A 24,036-nucleotide genomic window follows, 5' to 3' on the forward strand; every position below is an offset into this window, starting at 1 on the left:
AGTACTTACAAACCTAAGTTCGAATCTGAGAAACGAAACTTCAATTCTTTGAATCATAGAACAAGTAGGTTTTTTGAAGTACCTACAAACTTAAGTTCGAGTCCGAGAAACGAGACTCCAACTTTTTAAATCATTGAATGAGTAGGTTTTTTTAAGTGCCTACAAACCTAAGTTTGAGTCCGAGAAACGAGACTCCAACTTTTTTAATCATAGAATGAATTAACAAGATTGTTTAAGTTCCTGTAAACCTTAGCTAGAGTCCGATAATTAAGATTCAAATTTTTTCGGACTCTAAAAAAGAATTTTGATAGGATTTAATAAAGTTTTTATTTTACCTATTTCGTTATTCAAACTTACCATAATTCAATATTGTGTGATTGTCTTCATTGCGTATGTGCATTTCAATTTGAATCATCGTTGTTAGTAAGAGAAGATCTCTCGGACCTGACGTTCTTTTTTAATCGATGAGAGTTTATTCTCAATGATCTGATAGAATACTCAGTAAGCATCACACCATTGCATACACTTGTACTTTTACATTAGCTAGGGAAAATTTTCTAAAATTCAAGAATCTGACAGCGTTAGTAAAAGCCTGCGTTTGAAGACTTGATAATTTTTTTTAGTTTGGGGAAAGTTTTACCCTCAAGGATCCAAACGCCTCGACGAATTGCTAAATCATACTGCAAAATGAACTGTCATGAGTTTTGACATTTGGATATCATACTATTTACCAAAATGGATTTGCTATCTAGTTTGTTTCAACCCTCTGCCAAGGAGGGGCATTTGTAACACCTCATTTTTGCATTCACCTGATTAAACAACTCATCAACCCGATCGCGATGATTGCCAATGATGGATGACTATTCTAATGCTTTATTTGTTATTAGATATGTTTCAAAAATTCAAATGTGATATCTCAAATTAAAAAAATTATAAAAATCACGCTACGCTAGAAAAATGAAAGTCCAACTTTTTGAATCATAGAATGAATAGGTTTTTTGAAGTACCTACAAACCTAAGTTCAAGTTCGAGAAATAAGACTCTAACTTTTTGAATCATGGAATAAGTAAGTTTTTTGAAGTACTTACAAACCTAAGTTTGAGTCTGAGAAACGAGACTCCAATTCTTTGAATTATAGAATAAGTAGGTTTTTGAAGTACCTGCAAACCTAAGTTTGAGGCCGAGAAATGAGACTCCAACTTTTTAAATCATAGAATGGGTAGGTTTTTTTAAGTGCCTACAAACTTAAGTTTGAGTCCGAGAAACGAGACTCCAACTTTTTGAATCATAGAATGAATTAACAAGATTGTTTAAGTTCCTATAAACCTTAGCTATAGTCTGATAATTAAGATTCAAATTTTTTCGAACTCTAAAAAAGAATTTTGAAAGGATTTAATAAAGTTTTTACTTCACCTATCTTGTTATTCAAACTTACCATAATTCAATATTGTGTGATTGTCTTCATTGCGTATGTGCATTTCAATTTGAATCATCATTGTCAGTAAGAGAAGATCTCCAAGACCTGACATTATTTTTTAATCGATGAGAGTTTATTCTCAATGATCTGATAGAATACTCAGTAAGCATCACACCATTGCACACACGTGCACTTTTACATTAGCCAGGGAAAATTTTCTAAAATTCAAGAATCTGACATCGTCAGTGAGAGCCTACGCTTGAAGACCTGATAATTTTTTTTAGTTTGGGGAATGTTTTACCCTCAAGGATCTGAACGCCTTGACGAATTGCTAAATCAAGCTACAAAATGAACTATCACTAGCTTTGGCATTTGGATATCATATTATCTACCAAAATGGATTTGCTATCTAGTTTGCTTCAACCCTCTACGAAAGAGGGGCATCTGTAGACACCTCATTTTTGCATTCACCTGATTAATCAACTCATCAACCCGATCGCGACGATTTTCAATGATGGATGATTATTTCAATACTTTATTTGTTACTAGATATGTTTCAAAAATTCAGATGAAGTATCTCAAACTAACAAAATTGTAGAAACCATGCTACGCTAGAAAAATATAACCCTAAAAATATAGAAATCATCATTTCCAAACAAAAAGAAGCTTTATGATAAAAATCACTAAAAAAATGATCAAATTATCAAAATACCCTTAACATCAAAACATTCTTAGAGCCCTCCTTATGCTTAGGAAAACTCATTCGAACACATAAAATAACAAAGTGAAATCAAATAAACTATTTCGTCAAATTTCATCAAATTCGATAAAATTACGAAAATACCACTCATAGGGTTCACAATCATTTCACGTCAAAAATTTCTTAAGTAACTCAAACCGATAATCCCATCAAATTTCTTATGAAGAATCGATTCCAAAACATCCTAGAACATCAAAAAACGACTTGAAACGCAAAAGTTCTCTTCGGGGATAAAATGGTAATTTTTCAATTATAACAATTTAAAATTTCAACATTAATAAATAAAATATTAATTAACATAAAGTGAAATCTTAATAAAATTAATTTAAAATTTTGAACTAAGAAAATTAATCAATCAGGCCTTTAGGCAAAACTGTCGATGGTTTCCCACTTATTTAAATAGAGCCCCTGATATTTATTAAAAGACCCTTCTATTTGGGGACCTAAAAAATTAAAATATAATTAAGGGGGGTTCTTCAAAAATTAAAAATATATTCTTTCATTGTACGCAAGATTAAAAAAATTTAATTTAAAAGACCAAGTTAATCTCATAAGACTTAAGTCAAAACCCTAATTAAAATCCTAATATAAAAAAACCTAGTCAATCAAATAAGACTTAAGTCAAAATCCTAATTCACCTTATCTAAAAGGAGACCTAGTCAAACCCTAATTCTTCCAAAAAACTCTATAAATATAGAGCCTCCATAACCTAATTTCGTAAGTCAAAATAAATCCTAGAAAAAATAGGTCAAAAAGTCTCTTTAACCTTCTCCAAACTCTAATTTTAAAGTCCTAACTCCCTACCTATCATCCAAACCCCAACTTTTACTCAAAAATCCTCCTAAAAAACTATTCAAAACCACCCAGAAATCCATTTAAAAAGTCAAAAAATACTCAAATCTAGAAAAAAGATACTTCAACTTGGAGATCAAAAATAGATCCAGTAATGGAGGAATAGTAAGGAAACTCATACAAGGACACTTTTTGCTAGTACTGAGGAAACCATCGTAATCCTCTAAGTAATTATTTTTATTATTTTTTTATATTATTTTTAGGTCTATTTTGCAATGTAGTATTATTTGGGAAAAGTAAAGACCGACATTCGTCGAGTGGGGTTGGTACCTAACACCTTCCAACCCCGTAACCTAATCCCCGAACCTATTCTCTGTATAGATCATTATCTTCTCTATTGGTATAGTTAATATTTGGTTCATAAATCGTAATAACTAGGTGGCGACTCCCAAACCTCAAAAATCAAAACCAGATCCTCACACCCCGTGGATCGAAGACACTTTTAGCCCTGAATGATAAAATCATTCATTTAAGTATTTTTAGGCCTTAAAATTCAAAACAAAAAAAAGATCCAAGATAAAAGTTATCAAGATTGCATCTTGTTTTTGGCTTGACCTAAGAAGAAAATACATTTTTTTTCTTTTTAATAATATACACAACTAAAGAAAATGATTTTCCCCTTTTACGTAAGGGAATAAATAAAGGAAAAAAATACACCTAGGACTATACAACTTGCCTTCGTAGGCTTACAACTTAGGTTTCGAGACTTAAAAAATAAATAAAACTTGAAATTGGGGGTTTATGCATTCATTTAGAACATGCATCCTAACACATCTAGTTAGGCATATGCATGCGGTAATAGGTGGATTTACGATTATCTGATCTTCAAAACTAAATACATACTGGAGTATACATGTCGTAAGTTGGTGATTGGACTTGATGTGTTCATCCCTGACATTTGAAATAATGATCTCAAGACGTAGAACTACTAAGCATCAGGACTTGATATTTTTTAGGGTGAGGTGGTTTATGCAATGGACTATGCTTGTGCATTTTTTTTTTTTTTTCTTGACCCTCTTATAAGCGCATAGTGATAGAAGAAGTGTAAATAAACATTACAACTTGAACATGTAAATAAAAAAAAGAAAAAAAAAACACAAACAACAAACAACAAACAACGTTAGCTAGCAAATAAAAATCTTTTATTTTTTCCCAAAATGACCGAGTTGACGCAAGGGTTGAACATAACTTCCCCAAAGGAGTTGCTAGTTGTAGATGCATGATTTTCAATTTTTGAATATTACTTCTTTGAAGTTTTGGAGCATCACCATTAATTTTTGTAAAAGGATGTGAATGGTCACCCGGAATGTATTTTTTTAGAAAAATTATCATTTTAGCGTTTAATAACTCTTAGATAGATAAGATACCGATCTACCTAAGATCTAGGTAAACAATTTGATTAAAAAAAAGAAAAAGTGTTAAGCACCCTTTTTATCCACCCATTGGTGGTAAACTCAAAAACCTTGGTCATTTCAAAATAAATAACATAAAAGATTTGATTGATTGACAACTTGTAACCTAAGAAAGGATTTATTTTCGGCTCAGATTATAGGATCATCTCATTGAAGGAGATGATTCTTATAAACATCTAACCTTGAGAACTACATATATTTATTTTTGGAAAAGTGTTGGCTAATGATTGTGGGTCCATTTTCATGGGTTGAGAAGGACTCGAATACCAATTACCTCAAAACGAGTTGAAGGACTTAAAACGGTTTTGTTTTGAAGGTAGTCATAACCCCTATACCTTCAACCAAACCAAAGTTCAATCTATCAGAGATAGGGGAGGAGAAGCATCACATCTTAAGAGTCTTTCTAAAAGAAAAATTAAAGAGGTGAAGGGTGAAGTAAAAAAGGGAAGTGAAGAAGGGAGAGGAGAGAAAAGGGGAGATGTAATGCTTATGTTCACCTTACCTTGAGGGTTGTGACTTCCCTTTTCTTTTTCTTTTTTTCTTCTTCTTTTCTTTTTCTTTTTCACCCATGCCATTCTTTTTTTCTTTTTGACTTAGAATTGTACCCTTTCTTAGGAAGTGAGAGGGGGTTTTTATAGGGTTTGAAAGTTACTTTTGAGGGTAGGATGAGTTGAAAAAGTAGAAGAGTAGAAAATGACATGAGATTTGAGGGTGAGAGGTGTGAAATTTGGAGTTGAGATGAGGGTATTTGTGGAATTGGGGTAAATTGATAATTTTTTTAATCAAATGGGTTGAATCCACCCCAACCCATTTGGACTGAGTGTTTGGTGATGTGAAATGATGTGGTGTTTGATTGAAAGAATGTCATTAAGTGTCAGGTGAGATGAGGGGGTGTGGTAATTGATTAAAAGAATATGTTATGTAAGGAATTAGGTGGTTACATTTTGAGAAGGTAAAATGGATGGTGACATGTGTCCAAAAAGTATGGAGATAGAGTGATTAGATGAATTGATTAAGGGGAAGGGTTGTGGGGATGGCTTATGAGAATAAGATTAAAATGAATGATGAGGGAAGGTGTGGCTTATGATGTGGGTTGATAGTTATCTTAGAGAAAGGTGATGGATTAGGTTTATGGCATGAAGTGTGGGGAGTGATTTTGTTAGATAAAAGTGATAAGTTAAGTTGGGTAGAATGATTTTTGGGAAGTGAGTTGTGGTGAAGACAAGTGGCCCTTTGATGATCAAATGTTTTATTAGTTGATGTGAATAGTGGTTTGTGGATAAGGGTTGTGGATGTGGATGTGAGCTTTGATATGTTAGGCTTAAGCTTTTAAGTTGTTGGGATTGATTATGATTTATTTTGGGATGAGCGTTTGAAGGTAAGTGAGTTTTTAGGATTTGGGTTGTATGGAGTTAGGGTTAGGTTAAGTTGGGTGAAGTGAAATAATTTTTGGAGAATTGAAGGTTGGTGGGCCTTAAGCGGACTTGCGGTACTTTCAATTTCGATAGTGGATAAGTGAAAGATGGGGACGGTGGAGGACATGCCAAGTCTTATGGTGGGTCCATTGGACCTTTAGGGGTCTTAGGGACCTTTGATTTGATTAAAATGTCACGTTTCAACAATTTTAACTTTTTAGATCCGTTAATAAATTTTATTGAAAAAGATGATATTTTTTTTATCCTTTCGAGTGGGGGCCCATTCAAATTGAGATGTTTACAAAAGCACAGTTAGAATAATTGTAGATCTAATATGCAAGCATAGATCAAACACAATTAACTAAAATTTATGGCACGATTTTCAAATCAATCCGGCCCAACTATCATCCTTACCGTGAGATATTCCTTGGGATGTTTCGAGAGTTTTACCTAAGAATTATCGATCTTTTTCGTTTTCATATCTTTAGACGTAATTTCATTATCAATACAATTTCTTCATGCACCAAAGACTTCAAAAAAAAAATTAATAATAATAATAATGATATATACAAAATAAGACAAGGTTCAAATCAAAGATTATCATATCATGTACAAAAATATTTATATAAATTTGTATAAAATCATACTTCCTTAATTTTATATTATTATATCATATTTTTTCTAACATTTATTTTTCTAAAATTTACTCCAACATGCATCAAGCTAAAATACAAACATTTGGACTGAAAAATAAACCACCTGCCGCGACCCCAACGTGAAATTTTCAATCCCCAATTCCTAGCTCTGCGCCGATCTTGAAAGGTGTTTCTCTGAGTCGATTGGTCAATTCCTTTGAATTTCTCTTCAAAGAGTTTGAAATTATTAAATTATCTCCACAATTTCAACGAATATGTTTTTTTAAAGAAAAAAAACTTTTTTTATAAGCTTCGCTTAATATGCGAGATATTTTGATCTCCTAAACTTGTTCCTTGGAACATTCCTAAAATATTGGGAATATCTTTCTCGAAAGCTTTTATGTAGGTACAAATAGTTACCTTAATTAATTACTCTAGTATTCTGATATATTTACTAACTCATGCCATCTCCAATTAAATAAACTATGGATTCCCAATCTACCTTTTTAATTCTTTAATAATAAAGACTTGGTATTTCCCCAATTTATGGGTCTTTAGTCGAGTCCAACTAAAAAAAATCTAGGAACTACAGTTTCGGCTTTACAAGATAATTTTTTGCTAGTCTTGGTGAAAAACTTTGGGTGCTCCTTATAGGAAATTGGAAATTTGGGATTTTGTTATTGAAAGGATAGGAAGGAAATTAGCCTCATGGCAAGTGAACTATTTATTTAGTGTGCATAAGCTAACTCTGATCAAAAGGATGATATCTAGTATTTTAATGTATTTTTTATCCTTGTTCTCGATGCCTTGAAGTGTGGAGTTTATGTTAGACAAGTTTTTCCAGGACTTTTTATGTGAGAGTGGAGTGGGCAAGACCTCACATGGGTGTGGAGTGTGAAAAAGTATTATGAAGGTGTTCCATGTGTTTAAGTTGAAAACTTACTTTAAGGTGGGAAAATGCAATGGGGTGAGGTTCTAGGAAGATAGTTGATATCATTCACATCCCCTCGTGGAAGAGTTTCTAGTTCTATACTCCATCTCTCTAAAGATCTATACTCCATCTCTCTAAAGAATATGTTACTAGTCTCAAGTTTCATAAGGATTTTAGGATGAAAGTGAGCTTGGGACTATGATTTCCTTAAAGTTTTCAATGACTGTGAGCTGGACTTCGTTGGAAGGTTGATCTCTGACACTATTTCTTTTATTTCTGATTTAAAAGGGGTTGGGGATGTGAGAGTGTGGGGTATAACACTACGTGAAAATTTTAAAAATTGCAAAAAAAAATTGTTGGGCTTAGCTCGACGAATTTTAAAATCTAAAATTTGACGGCCACGGGCCCACGATATTTAAAGGAATCTACGCAAAGTTTCTACCCTCTCTCTCATATGCATTTTTTTTCCTTCGCTCTCTGGTTCGCTCTCTCTCACCGATCTGCAATTTTTTTTTCCTTCGCTCTCCCTCTCTCTTTCTCTGGTTCGTAAGAAGCTCTCCAATTGTCAGAATCTCTCTCTCTCTCTCTCTCTCTCGATCACATCTCGCTCTATATCCGATCGATCTCTCTGTATCTGATTTTTTGAACTCACAACACTGAAAATGGTGGAGTGAAGATGAGATTTAGGGTTAACTGGAACCTTAAAGTGATCTCTCGATAATTCCTTCAAGAACATCCCAGCCTTCCACACCTCTGCAACCTAAATCTTCTACAAATTCTGGTAATTTCACAACTTCTTCAATTTCGTTCGTTGTTTTACTAATTATAGAGATCTGATTTAGTTGATTTGTCTTTTTGATTTCGAATTCGGATCCTAGGGTTCATGAATTCTTGTTTGGATTAGTTTTTGTGTTAGAGATCCACTATTGAGAAAATCGGTTGTTTCAAAACGATTCGGAATTTTTATTTTGTCTTGAAGGGACTACTAATTGATGTAATTTTGTTTCACTTATTTCGGATTTTTCTTCAAGATATTTCCAGATCTAGAAGTTTAATTGTTGCTGAAATCTGTATTTATGTTCTTATTTGAGTAATCATAATATAAATAATTTTTGATGATCTGTTGAACTTTGTTTGATTTTCAAACCCCCTAAGTTTAGATAAAATTTTGACATAATGCAATTAGTTGCTAATATTCTCATTAGTTTTTTTTGTTAGATCAGAGCTCCACAAATGGTGTTGTAGTAGTAGATTATTGCACATATTTGGATAATAAGGTGATCTGAATTTTAATGCAAAATTTCTAGCTTTTGATATTGTTGGTATGATTAAGGCTTAGTGAAATTTTTTTCAGTTCTGAAGTATGTGGATTTGGTTTTGTTTGTTGTAGTTGTTGATAATGAGAGTTCTGAGATTGTTATGTATTATAGTTGAAAAAGGATTGTAGAGAAAACCAAGGATAAGGGCACTTAGAAAGTAGTATGATTCAATAATAAGAAAGCTACTTAGAAAAATTATACAATTTTAGATAGAACATCAGAAAGGCATATATTGAATAGAGCAGTTGTAAATTTAAGCGTGTAGTTAATGAAAAGAGCACTGAATACAGTACAAATGCATACCGGGTATTCACTAGCAAGGTTAAGCTTGTAAAAGCCATAGACGTGAGACATGTGTGACCCTCTCAATTTTCTTTCTAGTCTCTTCTTATATTCCCCAATATTAAGAATAAGAAGATCCTAACTATTTCATTACTCACAAGTTACAACTTACAAACATTTAACTGAAATCCCAAGAGCTATAATACCTCCCCAAGAGTCTCAATGGATTATATCTAAAATAAAAAATCCGATGTGATTTGATAAAATTACTCAAGAGTCTGGAATTTGGATAGACAAATATAAGTATAGGAGTCAAGAAAATATCATACATCTAGTGCCCACACATGTTATGTCGATATACAAGTCAAGAACTTTATTCATGACTTGACCATGTTCAAGATGAGATAATCTATGCATTCGGGGCTGAAACAAAAGGAGCTAACCGGAGATCATCTCAAGGCTTAAAATCTTGTCACAAGGCAGTGCCTTGGTTAGAAGAAAAAATCAAGACTACTCGACTGAGGCAATTCAAAATATTCAAATTCAGACCTGCAGAGGCCCACATTGGCACTCCAAGTTGTGAATTTGGATAAGAAAAAAGAGCTAGGCTTGGAAAAGATCATCACTGAATCCCTCATAGAGTGCTAGTCAGTGAAGGCAGAAAAATTGCAAGAAAAGATAGACCACATATTCAATTTCTTTTTTATATTTTGTTTATTATATATACATGATTATATGTGTAATAGATTTTACCGGTCACTTATAGCTATAATGTGTTCTTAATTATTAGCATCCTAATTAGTAAAGTATGATTATATGAGACATGGGTTTTGTTTAATCTTTAATGGGGTAGTGTGTGGGGGCCAATGTGGACAAGGGAATCTCTGAATTCTCAGGACTCTGCAACTCCTCTGCTTTTCTTCCCTTCTTTAGAAAAGTCTTAGAAAATCAAATTCTACAAAGATCTTCTCACTTGTCATCGCCTTGTAGACCTCGACAGTGAGTTTACTAATAGGCAGACTTTTCTAATTTAATTAATTAGACAAAGTACCCAGATTTAATTGCTGCTTTTATAAATAAATAAAAATGCCAACACCATTGGATTGGAACTGGGATATCTCATTTAACAAAAATTTTCTAGAGTTTTCTTATTGAGGTTAGTTTCCTTTTATTGTATTTTTATTCAATAGTACCCACAATTATAATTATATGATACTGACATCTCACTGTTATTGCAGATTGCTTTTCTCATATAAACAAGAATCATCCTGTAAGAGGTATGCATGCCACTATCACATTTTGAGTCCTTGTTGCAACTTTGATATTTAGGTTGACTTGTTGGTGCCTCAATTTGATAAAACAATTAAGTCAATTTATATGTATCCATTCCAACTGAATACTTTACCTTTCTTGTGCTTCAACAACTTCAAATCAAATATGTTGGCTCCTAGACTGCTATTTAGACTTCAGGAAAGGGCTTGAAGTTTTTGCTTCAGATTTTTCAAATGATGTACTCTTTAGCTACAATTACAGTTATGATCCAATAGCTGAGTATCTATCATTTGTTGACAGTGATAACTTCTCTGTTGATGGTGTGCTGTCTGACTTCCCTATAACTCCATCAGAGGGCATAGGTAAGTTCTTGTCTTAAGTTGCATCACAATGGCCATACCCTAGAAATGGGCATCAATTACAACAACTATTTTTACCGTAATCCTGTTTTTACTGCTTTAGATGCAAAGGACAAATTTAATCCAAGAATTAATACAAATGTGTGCTCTCACATCTTTTAGCACTATCTTACACTTCAGTTCTTCAAATTTCTGATAATTATGCATGGACTTTATCTTTCTATAAATTTTGCGTCCTTGAATGTCATCTTTTGGCTCTTACGACTTTTTTTAATTGCTGGAAACTATGTTGGAGACCTTAAAAATATTTTATGTGATTTATCTATCAAATAAAAAAAATATTATCTTATGAGATTTAGATGTTTCTCACTGTCAGCTTGCTTTCAGTGAGCACTCTTCATTTATTTCTCAACCTGAATACGACACAACCCAATCTATTTATCAAATGGGTTATGTGGATTGGGTTGTGTCATTTGTTAATTGTTGTCGGGTTAGGGTCTAAGGGTTTGACATGATCATTAAATGGGTGGGGTAAAATTTCAGAATATCCTTATCTTAAGATGACACAAACAATACATGACCCAGTGCCACCACTGCTCAAAATACTAAGGTTTTCTCTTGCTTCTGCAACTCTCATCAACTTTGGGATTTCTTTGTTGAGCTACTAATTGTACGTGTGAGATTTTAATTGGGTTTCTTCTTTAAGACTCTGCAATTTAAATTGTTCTTTCTTTTATTGTTTTTGTGTTCAGACCTACTAGATTTTGAATTTGGATGATCATGCTAATTTCCTCCGGAAGTATAATCAAAACCCTAATGATTATAGGCCCGACATTGTTCACCAGGTTGGTGAATTTCTTAGTTTTGGTGGTGTTTTCACTTTTCTTGATTTTGGGAAAATGTTTTTTGGCTTTTAATTCTATTGTGAAAACTTAATATTCAAATCTGTCTATCCAAACAGACCCTTAATTACTCAAAATATTGAATTCCAAATCCTAGAAGCTAAGCCCTTTAAGTTTTTATAGTATAGAATTGGTTTTGCATGAATCATGATTGTAAGTGTTTATGTTTTCAGGCTCTCCTCGCGATATTAGATAGCCCACTTAATAAGGCAGGGAGATTACAAGCCCTTTACATTAGAATCGAGAAAGGGGTTCTCTTTGAAGTTAAACCACATGTTCGAATGCCAAGAACGTTTAAGAGGTATTGTGGCATTATGTGTGAGTTTATTAATTTACATCCATTTCTCTTTGGAATGTTTTGATACTTGGAAATGAGGTTGTGTTACACTTAATCATCCAATTTTGCACTTTCTTTTGTGTGCAGAAACTGTGCAACTCTTACAACTTCAGTATTATTTCATAGTGCAATTTTTGTTAATTTTGAATATCAATCTATAGATGGAATTGCAAGAATTTTTTCGTTAGGTTGTTCCATTGTTGGACTTGTATAATGGGAAATTTAGTTGAAACAATTCTGGAAGAAGCAATGAACTGAGGTGTTAATGTTGATTTCTGTATAAACTTACATTATTTTTGCAAAAAAAAAAAATATGCAGAAAGATTATTGTATAAATCACTGTTACCGTGTATTTCTTCTAACTACAGTATTATTTCTCAGTGGAATTTTTGTTAATTGTGAATATTGAGCTTTAGATGGGATTCCAAGAATTTGTTCATTAGGCTGTTCCACTGTTGGAATTACATAAATTGATGTTGACTCAATTGAATCTGGAATCCATTTTTTTGTTTGTTTTTATTTTTTATAATAAGAACAAGTATCAATTGATCGATGTTTTAGGTCTTATTCATGGTTGTTTTTTCATGATCCTCATGGTGTTGATGTGTTTAATCTTCCTTTCTACAGAACGATGACAATGTACGAAAACTGCCAGTTGGAGTTTGATTACATTAATACTGGATTTCCTTACACAATTACTGAAAGTTTTATGGATTTGTTTGAGGGTCTGACCTATGGACATTCCGATTTTCCTTTCGCTGTAGCAATGCATGATCAGGTACTTTTAGCAGTTATTTAATTAGGTGATTCGTTCATCTTTAATGCGTTTTCAGAAATCCAAAGTTCCCTAGACCAGCATTTTCACATTGATGTTAATTATAAGGAATCCCATTGTGTTCTTTTGGTGCCTTTTAATCACTTGGGGATTTGAATGAGTTTCCTGTTTCTTCGGATCTTTCTGTATTTCTGATAAGATATCATCATCTTGTGATGTATTTCCGATTCACTGATGTTCATTTTCGGCTGTTTATGCAGGTGAATGCTTACTGGCCAATGCATTTGGGTTTTTACGAATTTAGCCCATGGGATACTCCATATTATGGTCGTAGTCATGCTTATGAGGTAGATGATCATCGTCCAGGAATGGATAGACACAGGAGAGCTATAGAGAACTTTTCAAGAATGAATAACAGAGATCAGACACCCTTGGTTATGCATGAGGGAGGAAGTTCCAGCACAGTTATGCATGCCAGCCAAGAAGAATGTGAGTTTTCTCTGTTGTTATATTTCCAGATTGTGGTATAGTTTGTTGGATGGAACAGTAAAGGAACCATGTCTGAATGGATTTCTTGCAATTGGTGTAATTAGACTTCAGCTGGTTTGTACAGGTGGGAGATGCATAGGTAGATAAATGCACTGCTTATAAGGCTTTTGAGTTCTTTTTATCTATATATATATATATATATATATATATATATATATATGTGTGTGTGTATACTTGGTAGGGTCACATGGAAATGGCATAACTTAAGTAGTTTTATGAGTAATGTAGAAAAATTGAATTTATTGAGAATTCTTGGATGATCATTACAAATGCCCCAATAGTGGTATTTATAGACCAACTATCCTATTACAAGAATAATCTAGAACTTCAAGAATATTCTAGAATAATAAACCAACTATCCTATTGTAGAACATTACAAGAATATTCTAGAAAGTTAAGAGTAATCAAGAATAATTAAGAAGAATATCTTATTTTCTTGATTCTATGAGATCAGATTTCCGGATTCTTCTACACTCCCCCTCAAGTTGGTGCATAGATGTCAATCATGCCCAACTTGCTTATCAGATATTCAAAGTTAGGTCTAGCAAGCCCCTTAGTCAAGATGTCGGCTGTTTGCTGACTAGAAGGCACAAACGGCAAGCAAACAGTTCCAGCTTCAATTTTTTCCTTAATGAAATGTCGATCAATCTCAATGTGCTTCGTCCTATCATGCTGGACAGGATTGTGAGCAATACTTATTGCAGCCTTATTGTCGCAGTACAGCTTCAGAGGAAGTTCCACAGTCATCTTGAGTTCTTCGAGGATTCTGTATATCCACAATACCTCACAGATCCCTTGAGCCATTGCTCTAAACTCAGCCTCTGCGCTACTTCTGGCAACAACATTTTGCTTCTTGCTTCGCCAGGTAACCAAGTTTCCCCACAAAAAGGTGCAATACCCTGAAGTAGATCTCCTGTCATTCACTGAACCTGCCCAATCTGCATCAGTAAATACCTCAACACTCCTTTGATTTGTCTTTTTGAAAAACAGACCTTTTCCAGGAGTAGACTTTAAATATCTCAAAATTCGGTAGACCGCCTCGAGGTGTTCTTCATAAGGTGCGTGCATAAATTGACTAACAACACTGACAGAGAAGGCAATATCCGGTCGAGTATGAGATAAATAGATTAGTTTTCCAACCAATCTCTGGTATCTACCAGTATCAACAGGAACACTTCCCTCTTCCCAAAGCTTTACATTGGGATCCATGGGAGTCTCAGCCGGTCTGCAACCACTTAACCCGGTTTCCTTCAAAAGATCAAGAATATACTTTCGTTGAGAGACAACGATTCCTTTCCTTGAACGAGCAACTTCCATGCCAAGGAAATATCTTAGTGCTCCCAAATCCTTGATTTCGAATTCTAAAGCAAGGCTCTTCTTCAATCTCTCTATTTCGATCACATCATCACCTGTGAGAATAATATCATCAACATAAACTATTAGCACAGCAACCTTTCCTTCATGAGAAAACTTGAAAAACAAGGTATGATCAGCTTGTCCTTGAGAATATCCTTGTTTTTTGACAGACTGTGTGAACTTCTCAAACCAAGCCCTTGGAGACTGTTTGAGACCATACAGGGACTTTTTTAGTTTGCATATTCTTGAGCCAAACTTCTCCTCAAAGCCCGGTGGACTATCCATGTACACTTCTTCCTCCAAGTCACCATTGAGGAAGGCATTCTTCACATCTAGTTGTTGCAAGGGCCAGTCCAGATTAGCAGCAATAGATAAAAGTACTCTCACCGTGTTTAATTTTGCAACAGGAGCAAAAGTCTCAGAATAATCAATGCCATATGTCTGGGTGAATCCCTTTGCCACCAACCTAGCCTTGTATCTTTCCACTGAACCATCAGAGTTGTACTTCACAGTGAAGACCCATTTACAACCCACAGTGGTCTTCCCAGCTGGCAATGCCTCAACACTCCAAGTATTGTTCTTCTCAAGAGCTTTCATCTCTTCAAGTACTGCTTCCTTCCACTTTGGAACCTTTAGAGCCTCCTGTACACTATTAGGAATTTCTACACTGGACAATTGAGAGGTAAAACAGCAAGAGATGATGACAATTTCGAGTATGATACAAATTTAGACAGTGGATGACTAGTATAAGATCTAACCCCTTTACGAAGAGCTATAGGAATGTCTAAATCAGAAGGCTTAGACTGACTGTTGGAAAGAGAAAGAGAATTACCTGTAACAGACTCAGATTGTTGATTCGTCCTTGGTTCAGAATCATGGCTGTGCTGTAGAGTCAATTCGTCTTTCCTTTTCTTATGATTCTTCTTCAAGTAAACAATCCCTTTCCAAGTTCGGTCACCATCCTTGAATCTATTATCATGTTGTGACATTATAGTAGGTTGTTCCTTATTTTCGGTTTCCAAAATTTGTTGTTCAGAATTCTGATTTTTAAATTGTTTTTCAAATGTAGGTCTAGACTCAGGGGAAACATCACTCATAATAGGAGGATTTTCAAGGAATGAATCTTGGCCATTTACTGTAGGTGCAGAGATACTAGACTCAGATTCTTGCAAGAGAAACACATCATCTGAGAGAAAAACATTGCCCGAGTTAAATGAATCTTCCTTAAAAATCTCCCCCTGAAGATGAATATCCTTAAAATATGGTTGTTTTTCAAAAAATGTAACATCCATTGTGACAAAACATTTTTTCGATATCGGGTCAAAACATTTATAGCCTTTCTGAGTTGGGGAGTAACCAATGAAGACACATTTTATAGCTCTGGGCTCAAGTTTTCCAATTTTTCGATGTTCATGAACAAAAACCGTACAACCAAATATTTTTAGAGGTAGATCAGCAGAAAGTCTAGTAGTTGGAAAACAATTTGTGAAAACTTGGAAAGGAGTTCGAAATTGTAAAACTTTGGAGGGCATTCTGTTTATTAAGTACGCAGCAGTTAAAACAGCCTCTCCCCATAGATACTTGGGAACTTTAGTTGTAAAAAGTAATGCACGAGCCACCTCCAACAGATGTTTATTTTTTCTTTCTGCAACACCATTCTGTTGGGGTGTATCGATGCAAGAACTGTGATGAATTATTCCTTTTTCAAGAAAAAAATTTCCAAGGTCGTGTTAAAATACTCTTTCCCATTATCACTCCTGAAAACTTGTATGTTAGTTTGAAATTGAGTCTGCACCATATTGTAAAAATTTTTAAAAACGCGTTCGGCCTCTGATTTTTCTTTCAATAAATACACCCAGCAGAGTCGAGTATGATCATCCGTAAATGTGATGAACCATCTCTTGCTAGAAGGTGTACTTATCTTATTAGGACCCCAAACATCACTGTGAATAATAGTGAAAGGTTTTGATGGTTTATATGGTTGTGAAGGAAAAGATGTACGGTGGTGTTTTGCAAATTCACATATTTCACAATGAAACATAGATGGATCTTTATTGCCAAACAACTTAGGAAATAAATGTTTTAAATATTTGAAACTTGGATGACCTAATCTTAAATGCCATAACATAATATTATTATTGGAAACAGAAATAGATTCAAAGCAGGAACTTATTTGTTGAGATTGTCGCCTCGATTCAGATCCATCATCAAGGAAGTAGAGTCCTCCACTCTGTTTAGCACTGCCAATCATCCTCCCCGAGGTCAAATCCTGGAACACACAATGAGTTGGGAAAAAATTAGTTTGACAATTTTGATCACGGGCTAGCTTGCTGACAGACAAAAGATTACAGGAAAGTTTGGGAACGTGAAGAACATCGTGAAGAGTGAGTGATGGAGATACTATAATAGAACCTTTTCCTGCAATGGCTGAAAGAGAGCCATCTGCAATCTTAATTTTCTGATTACCTGCACAAGGATTATACGAAGAAAAAAGATTTGACAACCCTGTCATATGATCGGTTGCACCTGAATCGATGATCCAGGTGCGATCAGGGTTGACACCAATGAGAGCTGTTTTCAGGTAATTACCTTTTTGAGCCAAAGAACAAGTAGGATTTTTCTGAGACTCGAGAATCTTGTACAGTTGGTCTATCTGCTCCTTGGTGAAAGGAAACGAATTTGAAGAAGACTGCTGCTCTTGATCCGAGACACTGGCCTGAAGTGCACGCCCCGCTCCACCAGACTTCTTCTTCCAGTTTTGAGGCTTGCCATGAATTTTCCAACAGGTTTCCGTGTGTGCCACGGACGTTTGCAGTGATCGCACCACGGCCGTTCAGAACGCTTACCATCCTTCTTCACCTCCTCCTGAAAATCTCGAGTTACAAGGGCAGAACTTTCTACTTCCGAGTTAGTAGTACTAGGAACCGATTTGTTGTTAAGCATCACACTCTGCCGTGCTTCTTCTCTCCGAACATCTGAGAAGGCCTCACGAATTGTTGGCAGAGGAGTTTTCCCTAAAATTCGGCCCCGCACCTCGTCTAATTCTTTGTTAAGTCCTGCTAAGAACATAAATACACGATCATTCTCCTGTCGTTTCATGAACCGGACACTATCATTCGCACACTCCCAGACATCATCATAACAGAGGTCTAACTCCTGCCACAATGTCATCAACTCGTTGTAGTAGGAGGTTACATCTCGGTCACCCTGTTTCGCGTGCCAAAGTTTGGATTTTAAACCAAAAATCTGCGAAGAATTTTCTAGATCGGAATACGTATCCCTGACTGCTTCCCAAACATCTTTGGCCGTCGGCAGGAACATGAAGGGCTTGCCAATTGCGGGTTCCATTGAGTTCACTAACCACGTAATAATCAAAGAATTTTCTGATTTCCAGGTCTTGAGAGTCGAATCTACATTGGCAGGTTTTGTTACTTCTCCTGTCAGATATCCAAGCTTCCCCTTGCCTTCCAAAATCAAACGAACGATTTGCGACCATTCCGTGTAGTTTTTTCCATTTAGACGGTGCATATTTAATTGGAACGAATTCGTGGACCCTTTTGAACCACTAAATGAGATGGAGGAGTTCAGGTTCGGACTTGTGGTGCTTTCCCCTGACACCACTGAGTCCTTACTAGTCGCACCGGTTAAAGCCGTCTTCCACGGATTTTGACCCCCATAGGTAATCCCTAGATCAGAACCTAGTGCTCTGATACCATGTAGAAAAATTGAATTTATTGAGAATTCTTGGATGATCATTACAAATGCCCCAATAGTGGTATTTATAGACCAACTATCCTATTACAAGAATAATCTAGAACTTCAAGAATATTCTAGAATAATAAACCAACTATCCTATTGTAGAACATTACAAGAATATTCTAGAAAGTTAAGAGTAATCAAGAATAATCAAGAAGAATATCCTATTTTCTTGATTCTATGAGATCAGATTTTCGGATTCTTCTACAAGTAATAATATACCAGCGATAATGTACCAATGATAGTGGCTCTTTATAATACTTGTAGACCAATTGAAGGTACATTTATAGACATGTTGGGTCAAGAGGCATTGCAAGGAAACAAGAAGCATTGGTCTGTTGGACCATTCAATCCAGTATTCATCGACATCGATGATGAAGGGTCATGTCGGCATCACAAGTGCCTGAATTGGCTCGATACACAACCATTGAATTCAGTCCTATATGTCTCGTTTGGGACCATGACATCGATGGAGGATGAACAGATCAAAGAGATCGCATTAGAGAAGTAATGCTTTTCATTTCTCATGATATATATTAACTCGTTGGGATTTCTATATATAGTTCACATGGGTAGGACCGTAGGAGGGACTTGTTGCTATTGCTAAAATATTTTTATGATTGACAGGGCATGTTTGTAAGTATAATAATGTGAACAGGTGCAACTGTTGAACCATTCGGATCATATGTTTCAGCCCCAAATGTTTGGAATAAGGCTTTGATGATGATGTGTTTCTTCCAAATTTTCCTCTTAACTAATGGATATATGTCATCATTCCTTTCAGATATGCATGTGAGCAAGCCATTGTACACATTAAGCTATATGTGTACACATTGAGGTATAATTTTTCGACAAGCGAAGTGATGAGATGCATCCACATTGGGCTATTATGTGTTCAAGATGTTGCAGTTAGGCCAACAATGGTAACTGTGGTTCATATGCTCGGTAGCTATTCTGGCACTCTTTCCCAACCTTTACCACCTACATTTTGCATGCATGGTAGAATGAAGTCAAACATGCCCATGAGTGATTTAACACTGCCATCAACTGTGAATGAGGTGACAAATACTGAACTATAACCCTCGATAATCGTATTGGTTTATTGAAAATTACTTATTTTCTTAAGACATTATTAACTAGGGCTTGCCATTGCCATTTATGGCAACAAGTATGCTTGTGCTAGGTGTGAATATCATTTAAATCATATTGGATTATATGAGTGTTATTATCATATACAAGAGTGTTCACAAATAAAACTAGATGATCTTTAGAGACATTATTAAGTTTGGGTTAAGTAGTCAATGCAATCAGGTTATTTGAGAATATGTACACTTATTAGGTATTCCTGTCAATTTTTGTAAATTACATTTTTTGATGCAATTGATGCCATTTTCAAAGGGAAGCAACTGAAATTATTATTTATTTAGTAACGGTTAAATAAATATTAGAATTTTGATATAGGAATGACTTTGGTTGGTTGAATGCACTGATTGTTTATGCTCTGGCTGCTTGTGAGCTTTTTTCCATCAGCCATTCAAGGATTATATTGGCGTTCACCTGCAAACAACCTCGTGTATATACATATATCATTTCGTTCTTCTTCTTCTTCTTTATTATTTTTTTCATTGTTCTTCTTTCGATAGGTTTATTATTGCTTAACTCGTTATTCAGGATTTCATTTGATAAACTAACTTGGAAAATAAATTTTATCTACTGCTGGTAAATGGCACAGAATTGTTATTGCAAACTTTGTTTCAATCAAACAGGTGGGATACCTTGGTGTTTGTATTGCTTGAGATCCTATTTTGGTGTCTTTTTGCCTCTTTACATTTTATTGGGTCTTGTGAACAGCTAACATGGAGAGTATAGGTGGATAGCTAACATGGAGAGGACAATGAAGGCACAGCTCTGAGGGACTCGAGCATGGCTGGGTACATATCAAGCAAGAAGACAATGGTGATCAATCCAAAGAATCCCATTATGAAGGAGCTGAGGAAAAGAGGTGATGCAGACAAGAATGAAGCCAGTCAAGGATTTGGTTTTGCTGAATTTTCTTCGATTTAATGTAAAAGTTGGGTCTATTTCAATTTTAAAATATTAATTCATGAATATTGATATTGATTCAGTTTTCTCTTTTTTGTTCTTCAGTCAATATGGATGCCCATCATATTCTTAATTTATGATTTTTCTTTTGTTTTTTATTTTTCTGATTTTTTTTTATTATTATTTCGTGATTGGTGAATAAGAGGACCATGCTATTGTTTGTTAAACCTCCAAATTCGACGGTCATACTCTATGAATTTTTTTGTTTTTTTTTTTTTTTTTAAACCCATTCTCCAATAATTTGATAGTCCAGGGCCGTCAAAAAAAAAAATCTACAAGAGAATATTTGACGGGCATATTTGATGGGAGGGTCCGTCAAATTTCTCAAAATTTGACGGGCTAAGACCGTCAAATATGGGCTTTTTTCACATAGTGTAAGAACGGATGGAGTGCTCTTTGTGAGATCTTTTTATCATTCCTTGTGTAGTGTTGGGGGTCTTTCTCTCATATATGTTGCTAGTTTGGGTCCGAAAGTCCTAGTCAAGGTTGTGTTCTTCAACCAAACGGTAGCATTGGGGAGAATTCAGACGTTGGACTTTTTGATGCAAATGGGTTTCCGTGGGGTTAATTGTTGCTTCTTGTGCCTAAGAAATGGAGAATCAATTGATTATCTTCTGTTCCATTGTGGCTTCACTTCTGAGATTTGGGTGCACTTCTTTAGCTTGTTCAAACGTCGTCCTGCATTCCTAGATCAGTGTGGGACATGCTCGGTTTATTGCTCCTCTTAGGATACTCTTTATTAGGGGAAAAGAGATTGTTATAGAGCATTACTCTTTCTGTAGTATGTTGGGGGGTTTGGAAGGAGAGAAATAGTCGTAATTTCAAAGGCAAAGGATATGATTGTAAGGATACGATTATGCTTATTTTAGATTATACTTTTTTTTTGGTCAAAAATCTTTAGATAATTCATGAGGGCTTTTCTTTGAAGGCTTTGTAGGAAATTGGGAAATGGTATGCTCTATTGCTGCACACCACCTTCTTTTGTACTTGTTCTCACTTGGTTGGCATTACGACGGACCTAGCTCTCTTATTAATGAAATGGCTTATCAAAAAGGAAAATAAGGGTATCTTTACTATTGGCCAAAAAGTATGGGTAATGTTCATCCCTTTTTTGGTGGGAAAGGAAATTATTTGAGACATGTGAAAGAGGGATCCCGATCTTTTGGCGGAGTCCACTTTCCCATTTCATTGTCATACTACTCTCAATTAAACAATTTTAATATTGTAGACACCCCATTTTTGCATCCACCTGACTTGGCAATCCGTCACCAGTTGCTATGAATTTTTAATGATGAGCACAAAGAATTCAAAAGCCTGAGAGAAACCTCTTTCCAATTCCTTTCGTCTTTTAATTCTATTCTCTTCTTTCTCTTGACCACGCGACATAGAATTATGCACGCTTAGGATCGCTACACTTTACTTTCGACTTAGCAAGCACGTACGCTTAGGTTTGCTGAATATTTGGACAACTTAGAGACCTCGCTACGCTAGAAAAACCTGACCTTGAGACTTAGAAATAATCACGTTGCGATTAAAAGAAACTACACGCCAAAATTCACCCAAATGGACAAAAATCAAAAAAATGACGAAAATACCCCTCATGAATTTTGAACCTCCGAAAAGTCTCGAAAGTACCTTTATAATTTTTGTTAACTCTCGATCTGATGCATATTCTATCGAAGAGATTGAATCTCTGTTGCTTGCTCAGGAGTCCTAGATTGAAAAATATTCCAGAGAGCTTGATTCTAGTATTGCTGTTGCTAATCTAACTACCTATGGCAATCTGCGCAAACAGCATCACGGAGGCTTTCCTCAAATTCTTAATCGGTCTAGTTCCAATTTTAACTCCTCTTCTCATGGTGAATTTCATGGTGGACCAGGAGGTCATTCTAGTTCCAGTGGTTATCGAGGTGGCTATCATCGAGGTAGCGATCGGTCTGGTTTCTCCTGGAGTGGATAGTCGTGACCTCAATGCCAGTTGTGTAACAAGCCTAGCCACACTACTCTTTAGTGTTAGCTACTACACCATCAAATGCTTCTTCTTCACCTCAGATGCAAGCCACAATTATGGTTGCTACACCTAACACTCCTTATGATCCTTGCTGGTACCCGGATTCAGGGGTGACACACCACTGCAGTCCAGATGCAAATAACCTGATGACTTAAGGAGGTTACTCTGGTATAGATCAGATTCATATGGGTAACGAAACAGGTTTGTCAATTCAAGTTGTTGGTCATTCTTCTTTTCCCTCTCAATCTCGTCTTCTTAAACTCAATCAGATTCTTCATGTGCCATTAATTACTAGAAACTTAGTTAGTGTTTCTAAATTTGCCTCTGACAATAATGTTTACTTCCAATTCCATTCTAACTATTGTTTTGTCAAAGATTAGGTAACTCATCAGGTTCTAATGAGAGGGAATCTTAGAGATGGCTTATATGAATTTGATCCACCTCAATTTTTTCGTCCTGCTTCACATCATGCGAGTCCTCTCAGCACCCTTCATCCAACCACTTTCATCTATCCTGCTCAATCTTCTAGTAGTGTCATTGTTTCTCCTACAGCTTGTATGTCTACATTGTCCAAGGATACTCAACTATTTCAACTTTAGCATAACAGATTGGGTTATCCTTTTTCCCAAATTGTAAAATCTATCATGCAAGTTTGTAATGTTCCACACATCAATAAAATGAATACTATTTTCTGTCAATCATGTTGTTTGGGCAAAACACATAAATTTCTCGTTCCTAATTCACTGCACTTTACAGTTAGTTCACTCAAATTTATGGGGTCTTTCCCCAACTCCTTCCGCAAGTGGGTATCAATATTATGTTCATTTTATTGATGCCTATTCTAGGTACACTTGGATATATTTGTTGTGGCACAAGTCTGATAACTTTGAAACCTTTGTTAACTTTAAAAAGCAAGCTGAATTACAGCTTGGTTGCTCTCTCAAAGTCATTCAAACTGATTGGGGCGGTGAATTTAAAGTGTTTTCTTCTTTTCTTACTCTTACTCTCTCTCTTTCTTGAGGTCCCTTCACCGCACAGGATTAACAGTATATGCAATTTCTGGTCGAGTAATAGTTGTGTACTGTAAGGCCCCTACAATGCTTCTATACAACTGAATATCTCTAACAGGATCACTTCCATAGCTAGACAACTTGTGGCCACTGGTCATTGGTGTACTGATGTCTTCAGCGTATTGCATCTTAGCTTTGCAAAGAAGGTTAGTGATATACTTTGTTTGGGACAAATGCAAACGATCGTTAGTTCTAGTAACCTGTATGCCAAGGAAGTAATTGATAGGCCCTAAATCTTTGAGAGCAAATGATGTATTGAGAGTTGAGACCAAGTTTGAAACCACATGAACTGAACTTCAAGTTATTAATATGTCATCTACGTACACCAAAAGAAAAGTGCAATGTTTACACGTGTTTCTCACAAATAGAGATTAATCAGACTTGGCCGAGGTAAAACCCAAGCTGACCAAAGCATGCTGCAATTTTTCAAACCAGGCTCTTGGTACCTATTTTAGTCCGTACAGAGCTTTGCATAAGTGGTTGACCTAATGATGAGGACTAGGATTCTCAAAACCTGGAGGTT

General features: G+C 35.4%; 2 protein-coding genes across 5 annotated transcripts; one reads left to right on the forward strand and one right to left on the reverse strand.

Moving 5' to 3' along the window:
• The first annotated feature begins 10,155 nt into the window (after positions 1-10,155).
• On the forward strand, positions 10,156-20,385 carry LOC147404902 (zeatin O-glucosyltransferase-like). Of its 4 annotated transcripts, XM_086441001.1 has the most exons (7): positions 10,156-10,300; positions 10,596-10,657; positions 11,730-11,857; positions 12,521-12,671; positions 12,929-13,281; positions 19,114-19,274; positions 20,207-20,384. In XM_086441001.1, the coding sequence occupies exons 3-5, from the start codon at positions 11,838-11,840 to the stop codon at positions 13,196-13,198; spliced, it is 441 nt and encodes a 146-aa protein (XP_086297127.1). In that variant the 5' UTR covers positions 10,156-10,300; positions 10,596-10,657; positions 11,730-11,837; the 3' UTR covers positions 13,199-13,281; positions 19,114-19,274; positions 20,207-20,384. The 4 variants fall into 4 exon arrangements, with proteins under 4 accessions (XP_086297127.1, XP_086297128.1, XP_086297125.1 ...); XM_086441002.1 differs by lacking the exons at positions 10,156-10,300; positions 10,596-10,657 and adding an exon at positions 11,376-11,499; XM_086440999.1 differs by lacking the exons at positions 10,156-10,300; positions 10,596-10,657; positions 11,730-11,857; positions 12,521-12,671; positions 12,929-13,281 and adding an exon at positions 18,558-18,836 and having other exon boundaries at positions 19,114-19,387; positions 20,207-20,385.
• LOC147404903 (uncharacterized) lies at positions 13,265-18,101 on the reverse strand. The gene is made up of 7 exons (XM_086437936.1): positions 17,343-18,101; positions 17,163-17,289; positions 16,909-17,039; positions 15,406-15,811; positions 14,789-15,235; positions 13,732-14,605; positions 13,265-13,268 (listed from the first exon to the last, which is right to left on the reverse strand). Exons 1-7 carry the CDS (start codon positions 18,099-18,101, stop codon positions 13,265-13,267), a joined length of 2,748 nt encoding a protein of 915 aa, XP_086294062.1.
• Positions 20,386-24,036: the final 3,651 nt, after the last annotated feature.

This window comes from Akebia trifoliata, chromosome 4, assembly GCF_017979445.1.
Source record: "Akebia trifoliata isolate Shusen 1 chromosome 4, ASM1797944v1, whole genome shotgun sequence".
In the NCBI taxonomy this organism is placed as follows: domain Eukaryota; kingdom Viridiplantae; phylum Streptophyta; class Magnoliopsida; order Ranunculales; family Lardizabalaceae; genus Akebia; species Akebia trifoliata.

Coding starts and splice junctions, on each gene's coding strand:
- LOC147404903 (XM_086437936.1), bottom strand. CDS start 18,101: ATGCACCGTCTAAATGGAAAAAACTACACGGAATGGTCGCAAATCGTT. Junction 17,040..17,162: donor TTGTTCTTTGGCTCAAAAAG/GTAATTACCTGA, acceptor ATCCTTGTGCAG/GTAATCAGAAAATTAAGATT. Junction 14,606..14,788: donor ACTAAAAAAGTCCCTGTATG/GTCTCAAACAGT, acceptor TGATCGAAATAG/AGAGATTGAAGAAGAGCCTT.
- LOC147404902 (XM_086440999.1), top strand. CDS start 18,568: ATGATAGTGGCTCTTTATAATACTTGTAGACCAATTGAAGGTACATTT. Junction 18,837..19,113: donor AAAGAGATCGCATTAGAGAA/GTAATGCTTTTC, acceptor CATTCCTTTCAG/ATATGCATGTGAGCAAGCCA. Junction 19,388..20,206: donor TGCCATCAACTGTGAATGAG/GTGACAAATACT, acceptor ATAGGTGGATAG/CTAACATGGAGAGGACAATG.